Consider the following 23,140-nt stretch of genomic DNA (forward strand, 5'->3'; position numbering starts at 1 on the left):
CTCAATGTACATATCTGGAATATGCCATTACCTGAGTCCAGAACACGTGCGTAGTGTCACAGCTGATTTTGGAATGTCTGCAACATATCCTTGGTAAAAACAATGACCCTAAAAAGGAATACAGAAAGATATATTCATAAATGATTTGGAAACAAAGTCCTAGCTTTCATCTTTACTTCCTATATATTGTCAAGCATTCATATTTTACCATTATCATAATATTATTTATCAGGTATTGAATCTCCATATCAATCTACAATCTCTTTCTCTAAGTTCTTTTCTGCTATGTTATTAGCTCCTAAACATTTTCATAATTTCTATTCCCAATTGCTGACACTGGTAGGCCAAATTTACCCCTAGTAGCAGTTATCAGAGCCCAAGTGGACCAATCAATCCTACCCAAACACACATTTACAGCAATGTGCCTATTACACTCACACCATCAAGACTAACAAACTCAGGCAGGGAAATCCATACCCTGCTCCATGTCAAGCAACAGCAGCAGTCACCTGCACTTGCAGTGGTGCCAGCAGGATCTGAATCTATAAGCCCCTCACAAAGAGGTAGAAGGCAAACCAGGTCCCAACCTCTCTCCAGCAGTAGAGAGTAATCCAGACTCAATAGCTTCCGGCTGTGCACCCAGCAGGAGAAAATGATCCTCATGAGTTACTTCCCATTTCTCCCTACTATAAGTAGAAAAAGATCATTCAGATAGGAGCTATCTTCAACCAGGGTCACTGGCAGAGATAGAATCAAGCACACTGAAATCTAGTAGTGGAGAAAAGGCAGGATGAATGTTCTCCATCCTATGGATCTTTCCTTACCCACCTCAAACAGAAACACTACCTGGCCCACGGAAGTACGATTTATACCTCTAGCTTAACTGCTTAAGAGGCAGCAGAAGATCCAATGCAGCCAGAACAATGAAACACAATACAATAATATTGTAAAGAAAAACAGTTATTGGAACAGTGGACTCCAGTAAAACAAAGCTCAAACTGAATGACTGTCTTCTAAAATAGAATATTAAAAGAAGGTCAAGAGCCTTGACTAAATGTCAAGGATACAATCAAAATAATTCATTATAACAAAGACCAGGGATATCCCAACAAGAATGAGAAAAGAAAAACAACTGATGACATCGTTGAGATGAGTCATAGGATATTAAAAAATATTTGAAAGAAGTAATAAAAATTGCACTAATGAATAATGACAAATTCTCTTGAAATAAGTGAAATAACAGAAAATCTTAGGAAATAAATAGAAGCCAAAAAGGGAACAAATGAAAATATTAGAACTGAAATATATAATAAACAAACAAGTGAATCACTGCATAAGCTCTATAGTCTGGAGTACAGATGACAGTGGATAGGATCACCAGGGTTAAGGAGAATCCAATTGCATATACCTAACCTACAAAATAGAGGACAAGTGGCTGAAAAATGTATGATGTCTCAACAACTTGTAAAACAATAGCAGAAGATCTATAATTTATACTTTAAAAAGAAAAAAATGGGGTTTAAATAATATTTAAAATATTATTACTGAAATTTTGGTCAGCCAGATTGTGAAATAGGAATCCCAGGACACTTCTTCTCCCCACAAGCATACCAATTCAGCAACATTATATGGGAAAATTACGTTTGTGAGTAATCAGAAACTAATACAGAGACAGACACGCTGGGAGGATGCAAAACTAGACTCCCTAAAGCTGGTAGAGAGACTTGGGTCACTCTTTTCGCAGGAAACCCAAAGATATCCGCACCTAGATCTATTTTAATCAAACATTAAAAGATCAAAAACAAAGAAAATTTTGTAAACTACAAAAGAATAGCAACTTGTCGCATACAAAGGAAACTCCATAGGACTGTGAACAGACTGTTTTGTTTTGTTTTTTTTCAGGAGAAACCATGCTGGCCAGAGGAGAGTGGGATGAGACATTTTTTAAAAGCGCTGAAAGAAAAATTAAGCCAAAAAAAATGCTATACAAAGCATTACAGATTTCTTACAAAATCTATAAGAAACTCACTTGAGACTTAAGTACACATATAGGATGAAGGTAAAGAGATGGAAAAATGAATTCCATGCAAATGGTAAGCAAAAGGGGGCAGAGATTTGTATGCTTATATCAAAGAAAATAGATTTTAACACATAAACCATCATAAGAGAAAAAAATGACATTTTTTCAGGGTCAATATCTGAAGAAGAGAGATTACTTATAAATATGTACACACTCAATATTAGAACATATAAATAAATAAATCTGAAGGAAGAAAGAGACACCAATACTATAATAATAAGAGACTTAATACCTTATTTTAAATAATGAGGGGGCGGAGCAAAATGGCCGAATAGGAACAGCTCCAGTCTCCAGCTCCCAGCGCGAGCGACACAGAAGACCGGTGATTTCTGCATTTTCAACTGAGGTACTGGGTTCATCTCACTGGGGAGTGCCGGACGATCGGTGCTGGTCAGCTGCTGCAGCCCGACCAGCGAGAGCTGAAGCAGGGCAAGGCATTGCCTCACCTGGGAAGTGCAAGGGGGAAGGGAATCCCTTTTCCTAGCCAGGGGAACTGAGACACACAACACCTGGAAAATCGGGCAACTCCCACCCCAATACTGCGCTTTAAGCAAACAGGCACACCAGGAGATCATATCCCACACCTGGCTGGGAGGGTCCCACACCCACGGAGCCTCCCTCATTGCTAGCACAGCAGTCTGTGATCTACCGGCAAGGCAGCAGCGAGGCTGGGGGAGGGGCGCCCGCCATTGCTGAGGCTTAAGTAGGTAAACAAAGCTGCTGGGAAGCTCGAACTGGGTGGAGCTCACAGCAGCTCAAGGAAACCTGCCTGTCTCTGTAGACTCCACCTCTGGGGACAGGGCAATAACAAACACAGCCGAAACCTCTGCAGACGCAAACGACTCTGTCTGACAGCGTTGAAGAGAGCAGTGGATCTCCCAACACGGAGGTTGAGATCAGAGAAGGGACAGACTCCCTGCTCAAGTGGGTCCCTGACCCCTGAGTAGCCTAACTGGGAGACATCCCCCACTAGGGGCAGTCTGACACCCCACACCTCACAGGGTGGAGTACACCCCTGAGAGGAAGCTTCCAAAGCAAGAATCAGACAGGTACACTCGCTGTTCAGAAATATTCTATCTTCTGCAGCCTCTGCTGCTGATACCCAGGCAAACAGGGTCTGGAGTGGACCTCAAGCAATCTCCAACAGACCTACAGCTGAGGGTCCTGACTGTTAGAAGGAAAACTATCAAACAGGAAGGACACCTACACCAAAACCCCATCAGTACATCACCATCATCAAAGACCAGAGGCAGATAAAACCACAAAGATGGGGAAAAAGCAGGGCAGAAAAGCTGGAAATTCAAAAAATAAGAGCGCATCTCCCCCGGCAAAGGAGCGCAGCTCATCGCCAGCAACGGATCAAAGCTGGACGGAGAATGACTTTGACGAGATGAGAGAAGAAGGCTTCAGTCCATCAAATTTCTCAGAGCTAAAGGAGGAATTACGTACCCAGCGCAAAGAAACTAAAAATCTTGAAAAAAAAGTGGAAGAATTGATGGCTAGAGTAATTAATGCAGAGAAGGTCATAAACGAAATGAAAGAGATGAAAACCATGACACGAGAAATACGTGACAAATGCACAAGCTTCAGTAACCGACTCGATCAACTGGAAGAAAGAGTATCTGTGATTGAGGATCAAATGAATCAAATGAAGCGAGAAGACAAACCAAAAGAAAAAAGAAGAAAAAGAAATGAACAAAGCCTGCAAGAAGTATGGGATTATGTAAAAAGACCAAATCTACGTCTGATTGGGGTGCCTGAAAGTGAGGGGGAAAATGGAACCAAGTTGGAAAACACTCTTCAGGATATCATCCAGGAGAACTTCCCCAACCTAGTAGGGCAGGCCAACATTCAAATCCAGGAAATACAGAGAACGCCACAAAGATACTCCTCGAGAAGAGCAACTCCAAGACACATAATTGCCAGATTCAGCAAAGTTGAAATGAAGGAAAAAATCTTAAGGGCAGCCAGAGAGAAAGGTCGGGTTACCCACAAAGGGAAGCCCATCAGACTAACAGCAGATCTCTCGGCAGAAACTCTCCAAGCCAGAAGAGAGTAGGGGCCAATATTCAACATTCTTAAAGAAAAGAATTTTAAACCCAGAATTTCATATCCAGCCAAACTAAGTTTCATAAGTGAAGGAGAAATAAAATCCTTTACAGATAAGCAAATGCTTAGAGATTTTGTCACCACTAGGCCTGCCTTACAAGAGACCCTGAAGGAAGCACTAAACATGGAAAGGAACAAGCGGTACCAGCCATTGCAAAAACATGCCAAAAGGTAAAGACCATCGAGGCTAGGAAGAAACTGCATCAACTAACGAGCAAAATAACCAGTTAATATCATAATGGCAGGATCAAGTTCACACATAACAATCTTAACCTTAAATGTAAATGGACTAAATGCTCCAATTAAAAGACACAGACTGGTAAACTGGATAAAGAGTCAAGACCCATCAGTCTGCTGTATTCAGGAGACCCATCTCACACGCAGAGACATACATAGGCTCAAAATAAAGGGATGGAGGAAGATTTACCAAGCAAATGGAGAACAAAAAAAAGCAGGGGTTGCAATACTAGTCTCTGATAAAACAGACTTTAAACCATCAAAGATCAAAAGAGACAAAGAAGGCCATTACATAATGGTAAAGGGATCAATTCAACAGGAAGAGCTAACTATCCTAAATATATATGCACTCAATACAGGAGCACCCAGATTCATAAAGCAAGTCCTTAGAGACTTACAAAGAGACTTAGACTCCCATACAATAATAACGGGAGACTTCAACACTCCACTGTCAACATTAGACAGATCAACGAGACAGAAAGTTAACAAGGATATCCAGGAATTGAACTCATCTCTGCAGCAAGCAGACCTAATAGACATCTATAGAACTCTCCACCCCAAATCAACAGAATATACATTCTTCTCAGCACCACATCGTACTTACTCCAAAATCGACCACGTAATTGGAAGTAAAGCACTCCTCAGCAAATGTACAAGAACAGAAATTATAACAAACTGTCTCTCAGACCACAGTGCAATCAAACTAGAACTCAGGACTAAGAAACTCAATCAAAACCGCTCAACTACATGGAAACTGAACAACCTGCTCCTGAATGACTACTGGGTACATAACGAAATGAAGGCAGAAATAAAGATGTTCTTTGAAACCAATGAGAACAAAGATACAACATACCAGAATCTCTGGGACACATTTAAAGCAGTGTGTAGAGGGAAATTTATAGCACTAAAGGCCCACAAGAGAAAGCAGGAAAGATCTAAAATTGACACTCTAACATCACAATTAAAAGAACTAGAGAAGCAAGAGCAAACACATTCGAAAGCTAGCAGAAGGCTAGAAATAACTAAGATCAGAGCAGAACTGAAGGAGATAGAGACACAAAAAACTCTCCAAAAAATCAATGAATCCAGGAGTTGGTTTTTTGAAAAGATCAACAAAATTGACAGACCACTAGCAAGACTAATAAAGAAGAAAAGAGAGAAGAATCAAATCGACGCAATTAAAAATGATAAAGGGGATATCACCACCGACCCCACAGAAATACAAACTACCATCAGAGAATACTATAAACACCTCTACGCAAATAAACTGGAAAATCTAGAAGAAATGGATAATTTCCTGGACACTTACACTCTCCCAAGACTAAACCAGGAAGACGCTGAATCCCTGAATAGACCAATAGCAGGCTCTGAAATTGAGGCAATAATTAATAGCCTACCAACCAAAAAAAGTCCAGGACCAGATGGATTCACAGCTGAATTCTACCAGAGGTACAAGGAGGAGTTGGTACCATTCCTTCTGAAACTATTCCAATCAATAGAAAAAGAGGGAATCCTCCCTAACTCATTTTATGAGGCCAACATCATCCTGATACCAAAGCCTGGCAGAGACACAACAAAAAAAGAGAATTTTAGACCAATATCCCTGATGAACATCGATGCAAAAATCCTCAATAAAATACTAGCAAACAGAATCCAGCAGCACATCAAAAAGCTTATCCACCATGATCAAGTGGGCTTCATCCCTGGGATGCAAGGCTGGTTCAACATTCGCAAATCAATAAACATAATCCAGCATATAAACAGAACCAAAGACAAGAACCACATGATTATCTCAATAGATGCAGAAAAGGCTTTTGACAAAATTCAACAGCCCTTCATGCTAAAAACGCTCAATAAATTCGGTATTGATGGAACGTACCTCAAAATAATAAGAGCTATTTATGACAAACCCACAGCCAATATCATACTGAATGGGCAAAACCTGGAAAAATTCCCTTTGAAAACTGGCACAAGACAGGGATGCCCTCTCTCACCACTCCTATTCAACATAGTGCTGGAAGTTCTGGCTAGGGCAATTAGGCAAGAGAAAGAAATCAAGGGTATTCAGTTAGGAAAAGAAGAAGTCAAACTGTCCCTGTTTGCAGATGACATGATTGTATATTTAGAAAAACCCATTGTCTCAGCCCAAAATCTCCTTAAGCTGATAAGCAACTTCAGCAAAGTCTCAGGATACAAAATTAATGTGCAAAAATCACAAGCATTCTTATACATCAGTAACAGACAAACAGAGAGCCAAATCAGGAATGAACTTCCATTCACAATTGCTTCAAAGAGAATAAAATACCTAGGAATCCAACTTACAAGGGATGTAAAGGACCTCTTCAAGGAGAACTACAAACCACTGCTCAGTGAAATAAAAGAGGCCACAAACAAATGGAAGAACATACCATGCTCATGGATAGGAAGAATCAATATCGTGAAAATGGCCATACTGCCCAAGGTAATTTATAGATTCAATGCCATCCCCATCAAGCTACCAATGACTTTCTTCACAGAATTGGAAAAAACTGCTTTAAAGTTCATATGGAACCAAAAAAGAGCCCGCATCTCCAAGACAATCCTAAGTCAAAAGGACAAAGCTGGAGGCATCACGCTACCTGACTTCAAACTATACTACAAGGCTACAGTAACCAAAACAGCATGGTACTGGTACCAAAACAGAGATATAGACCAATGGAACAGAACAGAGTCCTCAGAAATACTACCACACATCTACAGCCATCTGATCTTTGACAAACCTGAGAGAAACAAGAAATGGGGAAAGGATTCCCTATTTAATAAATGGTGCTGGGAAAATTGGCTAGCCATAAGTAGAAAGCTGAAACTGGATCCTTTCCTTACTCCTTATACGAAAATTAATTCAAGATGGATTAGAGACTTAAATGTTAGACCTAATACCATAAAAATCCTAGAGGAAAACCTAGGTAGTACCATTCAGGACATAGGCTTGGGCAAAGACTTCATGTCTAAAACACCAAAAGCAACGGCAGCAAAAGCCAAAATTGACAAATGGGATCTCATTAAACTAAAGAGCTTCTGCACAGCAAAACAAACTACCATCAGAGTGAACAGGCAACCTACAGAATGGGAGAAAATTTTTGCAATCTACTCATCTGACAAAGGGCTAATATCCAGAACCTACAAAGAACTCAAACAAATTTACAAGAAAAAAACAAACAACCCCATCAAAAAGTGAGCAAAGGATATGAACAGACACTTCTCAAAAGAAGACATTCATACAGCCAACAGACACATGAAAAAATGCTCATCATCACTGGCCATCAGAGAAATGCAAATCAAAACCACAATGAGATACCATCTCACACCAGTTAGAATGGCGATCATTAAAAAGTCAGGAAACAACAGATGCTGGAGAGGATGTGGAGAAATAAGAACACTTTTACACTGTTGGTGGGATTGTAAACTAGTTCAACCATTATGGAAAACAGTATGGCGATTCCTCAAGGATCTAGAACTAGATGTACCATACGACCCAGCCATCCCATTACTGGTTATATACCCAAAGGATTATAAATTATGCTGCTATAAAGACACATGCACACATATGTTTATTGCAGCACTATTCACAATAGCAAAGACTTGGAATCAACCCAAATGTCCATCAGTGACAGACTGGATTAAGAAAATGTGGCACATATACACCATGGAATACTATGCAGCCATCAAAAAGGATGAGTTTGTGTCCTTTTAGGGACATGGATGCAGCTGGAAACCATCATTCTTAGCAAACTATCACAAGAACAGAAAACCAAACACCGCATGTTCTCACTCATAGTTGGGAACTTAACAATGAGATCATTTGGACTCAGGAAGGGGAATATCACACACAGGGGCCTATCATGGGGAGGGGGGAGGGGGGAGGGATTGCATTGGGAGTTATACCTGATGTAAATGACGAGTTGATGGGTGCAGCACACCAACATGGCACAAGTATACATATGTAACAAACCTGCACGTTATGCACATGTACCCTACAACTTAAAGTATAATAATAATAAATAAATTTAAAAAAAAATAAAAAAAATAAAAAAAATAAAAGTAAACAAAAAATATTAAAACAAATGGATGCAGGAAAAGCAATACTATGAGAAAAGTTCATAGCAATATATGCCTACATTAAAAAAAGGCATATCTCAAATATGTTTATTTGAAGGATCTAGAAAAGCACGATAAAACTAAGCCCCAAATTAGCAGAAAAAATTAAAAAAACAAAGATTAGAACAGAAATAAAAGAAAAATAGAAAACCAATATAGAAACAAAGAAGTTCGTGTTTCGAAAAGAAACAAAATTGACAACTAAACTTAGCTATGCTAAGAAAATAGAAAGGATGCGAATAAATAAAATCAGAAATAAAACAGAGACTTTATAACTAATCCCGCGGAAACAGAAAAAGATCATGTAAGAGACTAGTATGAACAATTTTCTGTTAGCAAACTGGATAATCCAGAAGAAACTGATAAATATCTAGAAACATAGAAACTGCCAAGATTGAATCATAACGAAGTACAAAATTTAAAAGGACTCACAACTAGAATGATTAGATCAGTAATCAAAACCTACCGACAAACAAAAGAGCAGGATCAGATAACTTTACTGTTGAACTCTACCAAACATTTAAAGAATAATTAATGCCACAACAACCATTCTTAAACTCTTGCAAAAAACTGAAAAAGGAAACACTTCCAAATTTACCCTATGAGGCCAGACATCAAAGCCACATAAATCATTACAGGAAAAGAAAACTACAAGCCAATATCCCTGATGCACATAGATGGAAAAAGTCTCAAAAACATCTGAATGCAACAGAATATTAAAAGTGTCCTACACTATGACCAGGTGGGATTTATCTCTGGAATGTAATAGTGGTTCAACATAAGACAATCAATTAATGTGATACACTATATTATATAATAAATAATACAATTTACAGGATGAAATTAATAGATGCAGAAAAAGCAAATCTCAGCTTCCTTTATAGGACCTTATACATACATTATTATGACCCTAATACAAAAATCAAACAAAGTCAGTACAAAACAAAACTTGCAGATCAATATCTCTCATGAATACTGATGAGTGAAACCTCAAGATAATAAGTCATGTGTAAAAAGAATTATAATTAATCATGTCAGGACTTGGTTGTAATTTTTTAGGTATGCAAAACTATTTCAAGATTTAAAAATAAATCAATTTGATCCAGCATGCCCAAAGACCAAAAAAGAAAAGAAAAACTTGTAGTCCTATCAACTGATGTAGAAAAAGCATTTTCTGTAACTAAATAGCCATTAATGAACAAAAAGAACAAAATAAACTTTTAGCAGGCTAGAAATAGAGGGGAATTTTCTCAACTTCATACGGAGACTATAAGAAAACCTAAAGCTAAAATTATTTTTTCACAATGAAAGACTGAATATGTTTTCCATGAAATTGAGAATAATCGAAGAATGCCCTCGCTATGGTTATTCAGCATGGTTCTGGACATTTTAGCAAATTACAGTGAGGCAAGGCAAAGAAATGAAAAGCACACTGACATATTGGTTGAAAATGAAGAAAGAAAATTGTCTATATTTGTTAAAGACGTGTCTATGTAGGAAATCTCAAGGCATCTATTAAAAAGCCCTTTTAGAACTAATTTGTGAATTTAGCAAGATTCTAGAATAGTAGATGAAACCCAGAAAATGAATTGCATCAGTAGAACAGTATACACGTGGAAACTAAAATTAAAACACAAGATCATTTACAATTGCTGCAATAAAATGAAATACTTAGGTATAAACCTAAAAAATGTATAGGATCTGAAAGCTGAAATAACAAAAACACTAGTGAAAGACATACGTAAATGACCAAATAAATTGAGAGACTTACTGTGTTTTTGAATTGGAAAACTTAACATAGTAAAGATGTCAGTTCTCCCCAAATTGATCTATGGATTTAACACAATTTCTATCATAGTCCTAGCAATTTTTTTTTTTTTTTTTTGCACATGGAGTAGCTTTATCTAAATCTTACATAAAAAAGCAAAATATCTAGAATAGAAGAGTTTAAAAAGTATAAGAAAGAATAATAAAGTGGGAAAAACCACTCTAGTTAACAACCCAGACATATATCCACACTAGATCCACGGATTTTTTTGACAAAGTAGTTAAAAGAGCAATTCAAAGCAGAAATATAGCCTTTTAAAAATATAGTGTTGTAACTATTATACATCTAGTCAAGACTGAACTTTGATCCAAATTCCACACCTTATACAACATTACCTCAACATAGATAAAGAATTAAATGTAAAGTATAAACTTAAAAAAACCCCAGAAAGTCTTCAGAAACTACTGTTACGTAGAATCCGTAGGTATGACATGAAAACAGCCAATCATAACAAGAAATTGTTGATAAATTAGCCCTCATCAAAAATAAAACTCTTTGATCAGTGGAGACCATTTGAAAAGTAAGACAAATCACAGACAGGGACAAAATATTTGCAAAGCACATGTTTGACAAAGGACATATTCAAAATATAGAAAACTTAAAAATCAACAGTAATCAGCAACTTTAAACTCCAAACTCTCAGATTTTTGCTTGGTTCCATGTCTGGATGCTATGGTTCAGACTATCTACAGTAGGGGGCAAACTTAAATATGAAATTCACCTCCTGTGCTTACATTCTCTCAGGTACAAAATTCCTAATTGGCCTATTGTCACATGGCTCAAAACAGGTGTCTCATGTATTTTTTTTTTTTTTCTGACTTCGAATTGTAATTTGGTAGGGAGGGAAAATCCTTTACCAGTTACCATATTGTAGATTTCGTCATCTCTCAGTTCCAATTCAGCAATAGAGTGTGACCAGTCATTGCCTTTCATTTCCTCCCAGTCGTGTGAATAAATGTCTTACAGAGTAATAAATACCTTACAGGGTGTAATAAATATCTTACAGGGTAAAATGAGCTTTCTCACATAATTTCAAAACTTTCTTGACTCTTTAATGCCTTTCAGCCTGTAATCCCAGCACTTTAGGAGGCCAAGGTAGGCAGATTACTTGAACCCAGGAGCTTGAGACCAGCCTGGGCAACATAGTGAAATCCCGACTCTACTAAAAATACAAAAATTATCTGGGTGATGGTGTCGCGTACCTATAGTCCCAGCTACTCGGGAAGCTAAGGTAGGGGGATCACCTGAGCCTGGGAGGCACAGGATGCAGTGAGCCAAGATTGCACTGGGGTGACAGAGTGAGCCCTCGTCTCAAAAAACAAAAAAACAAAACCAAAAAGAAAAAAGTTTTTCTGATACAACTCGAATTCCGCGGTTTCACATTTGGACCTATTAAGGTTCGGTACACTACTTTATCGCATCCTCACTCTCATCAGTTCCCTGGGGTCTTTCTGTAAGGTAATGTCTACCATTTTCTCCACTGCCCAGGCCCTCTCATATATCGATTGAAACTTCTCAGTGTGTCTTCGCTTCTTCAGACACTTTTTTCCCCCCCTAAAACTCCTACTAATACTTCCAGACATACTTTAAATGTCCTTTTTGGAGAAATGATTCCTAAGTTCCAGATTTTTAAAAACGTACTTCTATTCAATATGCTTTCATAATAATTGCCACATTATATTTAATTTTGTAATCTGTTTTCTCAATAATTATATGGGCCATGAAGCATTCATTTCCTCCCCAACAATGGCACCTTAACCACATACAAAAATGCAAATTTACTTGGCAGAAACCAAAACTTACCTTTGAAAATGAAGAATCTACATACAATGTTCCTGATTCATTGTATAAATACACCAGGAAATGTGGGTGTAAAAATGACCTAATTCAATAAAAATGATGACACTTCATTGTAATTATATCATTGATTAAAAATAACTTCCAGAATAATAAAATTAAACAAAATTTACTTTCAATACAAACATCTAAAAATGAAATGGACTTATTTCTATATTAACTTGCTGCTTTTTGATACCATATTGTGAATATAAGAAAGAATAATAACCAGTATAATCAGAAAAATGTGTGGATGCTTTAATGAATTTAAAATAATCAGCTAGGGCCAGGTGTAGCACTTTGGAAGGCCAAACCTGGAGGATTGCTTGAGCTAAGGAGTTCAAGACCAGCTGGGGCAACATATGGAGACCATTTATCTCTACTAAAAATAAAAATAAAAATGAATTGGTGGGTCATGGTGGTGTGTGCCTGTAATTTTAGCTACTTGGGAGGCCAAGGCGAGAGGATGGCTTGAGCTAAAGAAATCTAGGCTGCAGTGAGTTACGATTGCACCACTGCACTCCAGCGTGGGCAACTGAGTGAGACCCTGTCTCAAAAATAAAATGAAATGAAATAAAATAAAATAGGCCAGGTGCGGTGGCTCATGCCTGTAATCCCAGCACTTTAGGAGGCCGAGGCAGGCAGATCATGAGGTCTGGAAATCGAGAACATCCTGGTGAAATCCCGACTCTATTAAAAATACAAAAATTATCTGGGTGTGGTGGCGTGTGCCTGTAATCCCAGTTACTTGGGAGACTGAGGCAGGAGAATCGCTTAAACCCAGGAGGCAGAGGTTGCAGTGAGCCAAGATCATGCCACTGTGCTCCAGCCTGGTGACAGAACGAGACTCTGTCTCAAAATAAATAAATAAATAAAAATAAATAAAGAAATAAATAAAATAACTGACAAACTCAAATGTATGTACAGTAATAGGTAGGTCTGCCAGATTTCAAAAGAGATTTTCTTTCAGATTCAACTGTAATTTTATGGCTCATACACCTTAGTTAGTATTTGTTAACAAGTAACAATAGATTTTATATATTTACATTAGTTTTCATGATGTTACTTTAGATGATGTTAGTTTACATGATGTTTTCATGATGTTGGTAAAAACAACCCCAAAATTCTTAGTGTCATAAAACAGCAATGAGTGTCCTTCACAAGTTTACTAAAAATTCAGCTCCATCCTGCCTTCCTTCTGGAACCTAGGAAAAGGCAGAGTGCCTCCCTGAAACAGTCTCAAAATGACAACCTGAAATTGATGACTAAAATGAATCACAGAGAAGATATAAAATGTTAAATGAATCTAATATTCAGTCTCTTATTTAAGCTCAATTTAAGGTAGTGATTGTAAAAATTTGAGACACTAAAAATAATGAATAAAAAAGTGGTAACTTACTGTTTTTCAAGCAGGAAAGTATATGGTTTCCCCTCAATTTTGATGGAATAAGTGGCCTGTAGCAAAATATTCAGAGAGAAAGTAATTGGTAGAGATTCTAACTTCTCAAAAGTTAAACGTCACAGTTCCTTGAAACATATATTCATTCATACAAATGTAGATTATATCCTGCACGTATCAAAATTGGAACGTATAACAGAATTAATTGTAATTTAAATAAACACAAGGAGTCTAAATTTCAAAACTCAGATCATTAATCATTAGCATATATTATTATGAGATTTGAATTTAAAATGGGGATAATGTTTAGAAATGCTGAGAAACAGTTGAAGAAACTTGAATTTTGTTATCTTTGTTCCATTTTGCAGCTCTCAGCACAAATAAATTGAAAATGAAATAATGCAGCACAGGTTCCCAGTTAAGAATAAAAGACTTACTGCTCAGCTGCCAGAGGTACTACCCACAGGCAGTCCTCATCTCCCTACCCCCTTTGGCTCTTGCCTTAGCTCAAGAGAGTCATCTTACACAAAGTCACGCTTTCTGGGACAGCCCACATCTCATTAGAAGCTCCTCCATTTAATGGAGGTTTCTGGTTCAGATAGATTTAGTATGGTGTTCCAAACAGATTAAATATGGTGATATCTTCATGATAAATTGTTATTTGTATCAATAATAAAAATTCCTTTCGTTTCCACAACCTTTTAAGGCAATTTTATTTTTTCAACTTTATTGAGCTACGACTGAAAAACAAGTTTTGTATTTATTTAAAGTGTGTAAAAGATGTATATGATGTTTTAATATACATATACATTGTGAAATGATTAAAACAATCGAATTACTATATCCACCACCTCACATAGTTACCATTTTATCATATGTGGTGAGAACATTTGAGGTCTATTCTTAGCAAATTTTAAGTAAACTAAACATTATTATTAACTATAGGGACCATGATGTGCATTAGATCTTCTGAATTTATTAATCTTATAACTGAAAGTTATAACATTATATAAGATTATATAAGAAATTAATAAATTTTTAACATATTTGACCAATGTCTTCTCTTTTCACCCTTGCCTCCAACCTCTGGTGCTACCGTCTAATTTCTGTTACTATGTGTTTGACTTTATTTTTAAGATACTATGTATAAGTGAGATAATGCAGCATTTGTCTTTGTGTGTCTGGCTTATTTCACTTAGCATAATGTCCTCCAAGTACAACCAGGTCGTTACAAATGATGGATGGCAGGATTTCCTTCTTTTTAAAAACTGAATACTTTCCATTGTTTGTCTATTTATTGATCAATTGATCGATCACCTATCAATCTACATTTTCTTTACCCATATACCCAGAGATGAATGCCATACTATTTTGATTATGATAGATACATAATATAATTTACTTTTAGTATATTGTATATATTTAAAGTATACAACATAAGTTTTTGATAGTCTTATCTTGATTTAGAAATAGATAAGTGATTCTGGCAGTCAAGCAAATTAAAATATATAGCATTCCAATATAGTTACTTTCTTTTATATTTTCCTTGTTGTTGTTTTGGTGGTAAGAGTACCTAAAATCTACTTTATTGACAAATTACTGGTATAAAACATATTATTGTTAACTACAGTTCTTTTGTACATTAGATTTCTTAGATGTTTCATCCTATGTAACTACGACTCTGTACCTTTTTACCTACATTTTCACATTTGCCCCTGCACCCTCCTCCTCACACAGAGTCCCTGGTAACCATTGTTTTCTCCACAATTCTATGTATGAAAATTTTTGAAATTCCACATATAGGTAAGATCAGGCAGAATTTTTCATTCTGTGTCTAGCTTATGCCACATAGCATAATGTCCTTTCCCTTATTTCATGTCATCACAATGGTAGAATCTACTTCTTTTTAAAGACAGAATAATATTCTATTTCATATATAAATACATACATACCACAATTTCTCTATCCGTTCATCTGTATATGGACATTTTGGTTACTTTCATATCTTGACTGTTGGGAATAATGCTGCAATGAACATGAGAGTGCAAATATCTTTATGAGGTAGTGATTTCATTGTAATATAATTGGAAATGAAGAAATGTGATGGTGCATCAGGGTTTTTGCTCAGAATTGTTTTAACTATTTTGAGTCTTTTGTGGTTCCATGAGAATTTTAGATTTGTTTTTTTTCTGTTTTGGTGAAAAATGCCATCAGAATGTTCATGGGCATTGCATCATTGCATTGAATCTGGAGGCTGCTTTGGGTAATATGTACATTTTAACAATATTAATTCTTCTAATCCATGAGTAAGGGATATCTTTCCATTTGTTTCTGTCTTCTTCAATTTTTCTTATCAATTTATAGCTTGTAGTTTTCAATGTACAGATCTCTCACCACCATAGGTAAATATATTGCTAAATATTTTATTCTTTTTGATGCTACTATAAGTAATTTTTTAAAAAAATTTATTCCTCAGCTAGTTTACTATCAGTGTGTGGAAACACAGCTGATCGGTTTTATGTTGGTTTTTGCATACTGCAACTTGACTGAATTCATGTCTTTGTTCTAACCTTTTCTTCATATAGAATGTTTAGGATTTTCTATGTATAAGATCATGTCTTCTGATAATAGACAATTTGACTTGGAGGCATTTTATTTTCTCTTCTTGAATAATCCTTCTGGTGCAACTTCCACCTATGGTGAAGTCCAAAGATAACGTTAGTCTTATCTTGCAAAGAGGCAAGTTTCTCTCATCTAATTGTCAAGGAAGGGCTATCCAAGAAAAGAAGGTCAGAAGGACTTCCTGACCAAGAGGCTTTATGTCAGGGCCTGCATGGGCACTTCCTCTCTCTTGGCAAAGACTGTGGTCTCTCACAGGACACTTGAGGTGACTTAGGTCTTCCCTGCTTAAGACCAGTGGCCGCCATCTAAGTCCTATCTGTGTTTGGAGAAGGCAGTACTCCATTTGGCTGTAGTTGGCAGCTCAAGCTTGGCTTGGGATTTTCCAAGTGTCCCCATCCTTTGGTCTCTTCATTGGAAGCACCACATCTCCTGTCACTTGCACACTCTGCCACTGATGGCATACAACAATTTAGTTTTCCTGTGCTTGTTTCCTGAGAGCAAGGCAGCGGCAGGTCTCAGATTTCTTTGAATAAATGTGAGGTGTTATGTAAGAAATGCAGCCACATATACACCGATTTTATTTTATTTATTTACTTTTTTGAGACAAACTCTCACTCTTTTGCCCAGGCTGGAGTGCAAGGGTGCTACCTCGCCTCACTGCAACCTCCGCTTCTGGGGTTCAAGCGATTTTCCTGCCTCAGCCTCCCTAGTAGCTGACACTACAGGTGCTTGCCACCACGCCCAGCTAATTTTTTTTTTTTTAAGTAGAGATGGGGTTTCATCATGTTGGCCAGGCTGGTCTCAAACTCCTGACCTCAAGTTATTTGCCCGCTTTGGTCTCCCAAATTGCTGGGATTACAGGCATGGCCACTGTGCCCAACCTGATCTCTTTATCATTTCCAGGCTGTTCTCCCCTCACCTTCCCTTTCTTCCTTCAGAATATGCTCACAAAGGCCCCCTAAGCAGTGGGTACTGGAGACAGCAGAGAGAACAAGGCTCAGCCCTGCTGGGTGCAGTGTGGGTGGCAGACAAGGATATTGAAGATTACAATAACACAGTCTCCTGGTGGAAATGCACAGGGGACTACGGGAATGCACAAACAGGTGGCCTAGCCCAGCCGTGAGAGGGACTTGCAAGGGGGGCTTCCTGGGTCCCTGGGTGAGGATGTGAATTCTGGCTTCCACTGGGCCTACACTGAGTGCCCCTGGCCAGCGGGGGTCAAAAGACCTACAGGAAGAAGCTGAGACACAAAATACAATTTTAAAGACTTAACTTGAATTGAAGTGAGGACTGCTGTTGGGGATGCACTTCCAAGTGGTCTTTGGGAGTGGTCCACTTGGCCTTTGTTACAAGCAGGTAATTTTTTTTTTTTTTTTTAAGATGGAGTTCAATGTTTAACAGTAGTGGTGAGACTGGGCACCAGTGTAGTTTTCATGATATTAGAGGAAAAGATTTCATCTTTTCCATATTGAGTATGATGTCAGATGTAGGCCTGTCATTTATGGCCTTTATTATTTTGTAGTAAATTCTTTCTATACCCAATTAGTTGAGAATGTTTATCATCAAAGAATGCTGGATTTTGTCCAAAGCCTTTACTTTATCTATTGAGATGATGATATGTTTGTTATCCTTTATTCTCTTAATGTGGCATACACATGTACTCATTTGCATATATTTAACAATCCTTGAATCCCAGGAATAAATCCCAGTTGATCATGATATACAGTCCTTTTATTGTGCTGTTGAATTTGGTAATATTTTATTGAGGATACTTTCATCTTTGTCCAGGGATATTGGCTCATGTTTTTATCTTGGAGTATCTCAGTCCAACTTTGGTATTAGAGTAATATTGTAATACTGGCTTCATGAAATAAGTTTGGAAGTGCTCCTTCCTCTTCCACTTTTTGGAAAACTCTGAGAATAATTGTTATTTACTCTTTATAAAAAAAAAAATGTTTGGTAGAAATCACCAGTTAAGTCATCTGGTCTTGGACTTTTCTTTATAGGAGATTTTTGATTGTTGATTCAGTCTTACTTGTTATAGATCTCCTCAGATTTTCTATTTTTCATTATTCAGTCTTCATAGATTGTTTCTAGGATGCTGTCCATTTCTTCCAGGTTATGCAGTTGGTCGGCATAAAATTGTTCATAGCATGATGCTTTTACTTGGTGATGTCAATTGTAATGTCTCCTCCTTTATTTCTGGTATTGCATATTTGAGTCCTCTGCTTTTCCTAATATTGTTAAAGGTTTATTAATTTTATTTATATTTTTAAAAATATAACTTTAGTTTTGTTCCTCTATCTATGGTTATTCTACTCTCTTCTTTTTCACCCTTTGTTTTCTTCTTTGACCAATTGGTTGTTTAAGAAGGTGCTGTTTAATTTCCACTTATTTAGGAGTTTTCTATTTTTCCCTGTTTCTATTTGATGGAACGTTCTATAGAGGTCTTTTAGGTCCATTTGGTCTAAAGTGCAGTTTAAGTCTAAATGTTTCTCATTAATTTTCTGCTGTATAAATCTATCCATGGTTGAAATTGGGGTATTGAAGTCCTTTGTCAATATTATTTCTCATTTCAGTTCTGTTTAAATTTGCTTTATACATTTAGGGGGCTCTGTGTTGGGTGCATATACACTTTAAATTGTTGTATCTTCTTGATTAACTGGCCCCTTTATGATTACAGTATGACTTTTTTGCCTTTTGCTACAGTTTTTGACTTAAAGTCTATTTTTGTCTCATAAAAGCACAGAGACTCCTTTCCTCTTTGGATTTTGATTTCCATGCAATATCTTTTCCTTTCCCTTCACTTTCAGCCCCTGCATGTTCTTAAAGCTGAAATGTGTCTCTCTCAGGCAGCATATCTTTGGATACTTTTAACCCATTCAGCCACTCTATGTCTTTTGATTGGAGAGTTTATAGTCCGTTTAAATTTAGAGTAATTATTGACATGAAGACTTACTATTGCCATTTTGATAATTGTTTTCTGGCTGCTTTATATGTTGTTTTGTGCATTTTTCTTCTCTTCCTGTGTTCCTCTGTGATTTGATGTTATCCTGCAGTGGTATCTATTGATTATTTTCTCTTTAATTTTTGTGTATTGACTACAGATTTTTGTTTCATGGTTTACCACGAGGCTTACATAAACATATAGTTATATCAGGTTATTTTAAGATACTAGAAATTTAACTTCAATCACATACAAAAACTATGCATTATTACTTCTACACATATGCATAATTTTATGTTATCTATGTCAAATTTTCCATCTTTTTATGTTTTGTATCCATTAACTATGGTAGTGATAGTTATTTTAACACTTTTGACTTTTAACCTTTACGTTAGAGTTATAAGTGATTCATACACCACTATTACAGTATTATAGCATTCTGAAATTGACTTATATTTACCTTTGCCTGTGGGTATTACACTTTCATATGTGCTCCTGTTATAATTTAGCCTCCTTTCGTTTTAGCTTAAATAACTCCTTTTAGCATTTATTAGGCAAGCCTGGTGGTAATAAACTTCCTCAGCCTTTGTTTGTACAGGATATTTTTTATCCTTCATTTCTGAATGACAGGGTTGTCAGGTAAAATATTGGCTATTTATATATTTTTAGTTATATTCCTATGCAATTTTCAAGTGTATATCAAATTTATGTATGTAATTTATTTACTCTTGCCCATTATGCATTGTGTAACATCCATTATCACTTATTTCTTCTTCACCCTGTGAAATATATAGAAGTACGTCTACAAATTGCTAAATGCATTTTTGAGTTTCTTGTTAAGTTTTATCCTAATTGATTGTTACCATATAATTAGTTTTATGCTACCAGTATTTGATTTTTAATTTTCTTTCTTTACTATCATCAATTTTGTTGACCGTCCTATATATTCTTCAGAAGAATGTACATTACTTACAGTGGCATAGAGCTAAATTACAGCTGGATTGGAAAAGCTCTATCTTTAGATCTGGGGATCCCTACACATCTGGATATTTCAGATTCTTGTCCAAAACAAAGGCAGTGATATTTATAATGGGCTTTCATGGCTCAAAACGTCCCTGGCCAAGGGAGCCTCCTCAGTGTTTGCCTAATTATTTTGACAAGCCCTGCTTGACTATTTAAAGAGTCACTGAAAGATTTCAGCAGAGATCTCTGAAAGCCAACATTTCTCCTGTAGTTCTTTTGTTGGTAGACTCAGTATGCTTCAGGAACACAGAGATTGTGTTTCTAAACAGGGAGCTCACAGTGAATGTTTCTTGGATTCTTGTGTGATAAACTGTAGAGTCTAGTGAGTCCTAAAACATATCAGAACTGGAGAAAACAATACATTCACTTCACTGGGTTCATGTTCTATATATGTCCATTGGATAAAAATATTTTTGTTGTTCAAATTTTCTTTACCTTTATGAATTTTTTTATGATTTGTCAACCAACATTTGAGGAAAACATTTTAAGATCTCACTATGGAAATGGCTTTCACAGTTTCTTCCTCTAGAGCTATGAATTTTCACTCTATAGGTGCTGAATGCATTTTATTAAATTTATACAACTTCAGAATTGTTAAATGTTCCTAGTGAGCTGAATATTTCATCACTAAAACATAATGTTTATCTCTCACAGTGGTGTGTACATGTGTGTGTTTGTGTGAGTTAGTGGAGATGAGAAAATTGAACAAAGCCTGGTGACAGTTCAAAAATATATGTATCATTATTGTTTGTTAATAACAGTCAAATGTAAAGTAACTTTTCTGGAAGATATTCTTCAATGTTTACAAAAAAATTTAATGGCTTGCCCATTGATCTACATAAACAACTATCAAAGAAATTTTATGAAACTATGAGTTGAAAATTTGATAAGATATATGTTACATCCATATGACATATCATGAAGTCATAAAAATGACAGAGCCATATTATCATAAAAGTAAATCCAATATTTATAAATAAATGAAAAGTCAATTACAGTCATATAGAATCATTAAAAATATATGTGTGCATGTGCATGTGTTTCTAAATATTCATTTAGTACAAATTTATTATTTTTAGAGACTGGTGTGGACATTCATTTTATTCAGCATTCTCTGTATTACCTCAATTTAATTTTACAACATACCTACTTTCCTACTCTAATCAGATGAAAGATGACATCACTTTCATTTTTACAAAGGATTTATATACACATGTATAGGCATGAAGATAGTCTTTATATATTATCATGTTAAAAACATATTGCTTGGTAAATATTAGTATGACCTCAACTATATAATAACACAGATTTAAATGTACATATTTTCTAAAAGAACCCAGTAGACTGAATATGGTTCCTTTGTGTCATAGGAATCTGGGGATTCTTTTTCTGAATCTCTATTTTAAAACAGTTTTCTTTTTTTTTTTTTTTTTGAGGCGGAATCTCGCTCTGTCACCCAGGCTGGAGTGCAGTGGCGCGATCTCGGCTCACTGCAAGCTCCGCCTCCCGGGTTCCCGCCATTCTCCTGCCTCAGCCTCCCTTGTAGCTGGGACTACAGGCGCCGCCACCACGCCTGGCTAGTTTTTTGTATTTTTAGTACAGACGGGGTTTCACTGTGTTAGCCAGGATGGTCTCGATCTCCTGACCTCGTGATCCGCCCGTCTCGGCCTCCCAAAGTGCTGGGATTACAGGCTTGAGCCACCGCGCACGGCCTAAAACAGTTATCTAACATTCACATATTACTTGAGAAATGAAAAAATATCAAACTCTTGCTGTCATTCAGACCAAAAGACTCCTTAGCACGGTAAATTAGAACACAAAATTTCACAAAGGGATATGTATGAATTCTTTGGGGCCATGTAGTCCAGAAAAAACAAAACACCATAATTTTAAAAGGTGATCTCTTAATTACATGCGTTTCTGAAACATCGCCATCATTGGTGTTTGTCTGGATCTTCCGTGGTACTGTAATTTGCAGAACTGGTGTTTCAGAATCTGCATGAGGAAAAGCATATGTGAACATTCCCAGTGTATTCATGTCACAGCGTCCTTTCTCATCACTCTTTATACTTCCATCGCATACACGCACACGCACGCACACGCGCGCACACACACACACACGCGCGCGCACACACACACGCGCGCGCACACACACACGCACACGCACACACACGCACGCACGCGCACGCACACACACACGCACGCACACACACACACACAGTCCAGTTCCAGGAAACGGCTCCTCCAGGTATGGGAGGTTTATCCTAGCTCTGCCCAAGGACACTTCAGGGCTTGGTGACCTCAGCCCTGCGTGGTAGAAGTGTGGGCTACAGGTCCCATCCGGCATCCCCGCTTCCCGCTGCAGCCTGTGGTCCACACTTGTGAGCGGTTCTGAGGCCCCCTCCCCAGCCTGGCCTGCGCTTCTCTGCCCTGCGAAAGGCGAAAGGGGAAAGGCGGCGTCCTCTCCTGCAGGGCTCTTTACTTACGCGGGCCCGCGGAGGTTAGCCGGCCCAGGCCTGAGAGGATCAGCAAGAGAGACAGCATTGCCTAGCCAGCGGCCCAGCCACAGGACGGCCGTTGCCCTTGGAACGGCTGCAGCTCGAGGCCAGGGTGGTGGAGGCCGAGCGGAGCGGAAGGGCCGTGGGGTCTGCGAGTGCTGCGGGACCCAGCTCCGTGGATCCCGAGGCGGGTGGATCCTACAGCCCCGCGCTCCCGCCCACAGTGGGCTGCATCGGAGGAGGCACGTGGGAGCCGGCATTTCTGGGCACGTGGGCTCTTTTTTTTTCCTAAAAAGTTGACATTTACAATGCATTCAGGGGTAATATAGGGTTATAAAGCACATTTGTACTCTAGACCTTTTGCTGATGAAGTCTTGGCAAGATGACTGTTCCACATCATAGCCTTCTGGGAAGACGGTTGAAT

General features: G+C 37.5%; 1 protein-coding gene across 1 annotated transcript in view; it reads right to left on the bottom strand.

The window, feature by feature from the left end:
- Positions 1–22,932, bottom strand: part of LOC707094 (A disintegrin and metallopeptidase domain 3-like) — an 83,771-nt gene extending 60,839 nt beyond the window's left edge. The window contains exons 1-5 of the mRNA XM_015145215.3: positions 22,705–22,932; positions 22,131–22,213; positions 13,627–13,682; positions 12,195–12,273; positions 32–108 (exon numbers count right to left, since the gene is read on the bottom strand). Of these exons, the coding sequence (XP_015000701.2) occupies positions 32–108; positions 12,195–12,273; positions 13,627–13,682; positions 22,131–22,213; positions 22,705–22,762 (353 nt within the window). The 5' untranslated portion in view covers positions 22,763–22,932. The remainder of the gene's footprint in view (positions 1–31; positions 109–12,194; positions 12,274–13,626; positions 13,683–22,130; positions 22,214–22,704) is intronic.
- Between the last annotated feature and the right edge of the window lie 208 nt (positions 22,933–23,140).

The sequence above is a fragment of the Macaca mulatta genome, chromosome 8 (genome assembly GCF_049350105.2).
Source record: "Macaca mulatta isolate MMU2019108-1 chromosome 8, T2T-MMU8v2.0, whole genome shotgun sequence".
In the NCBI taxonomy this organism is placed as follows: Eukaryota; Metazoa; Chordata; class Mammalia; order Primates; family Cercopithecidae; genus Macaca; species Macaca mulatta.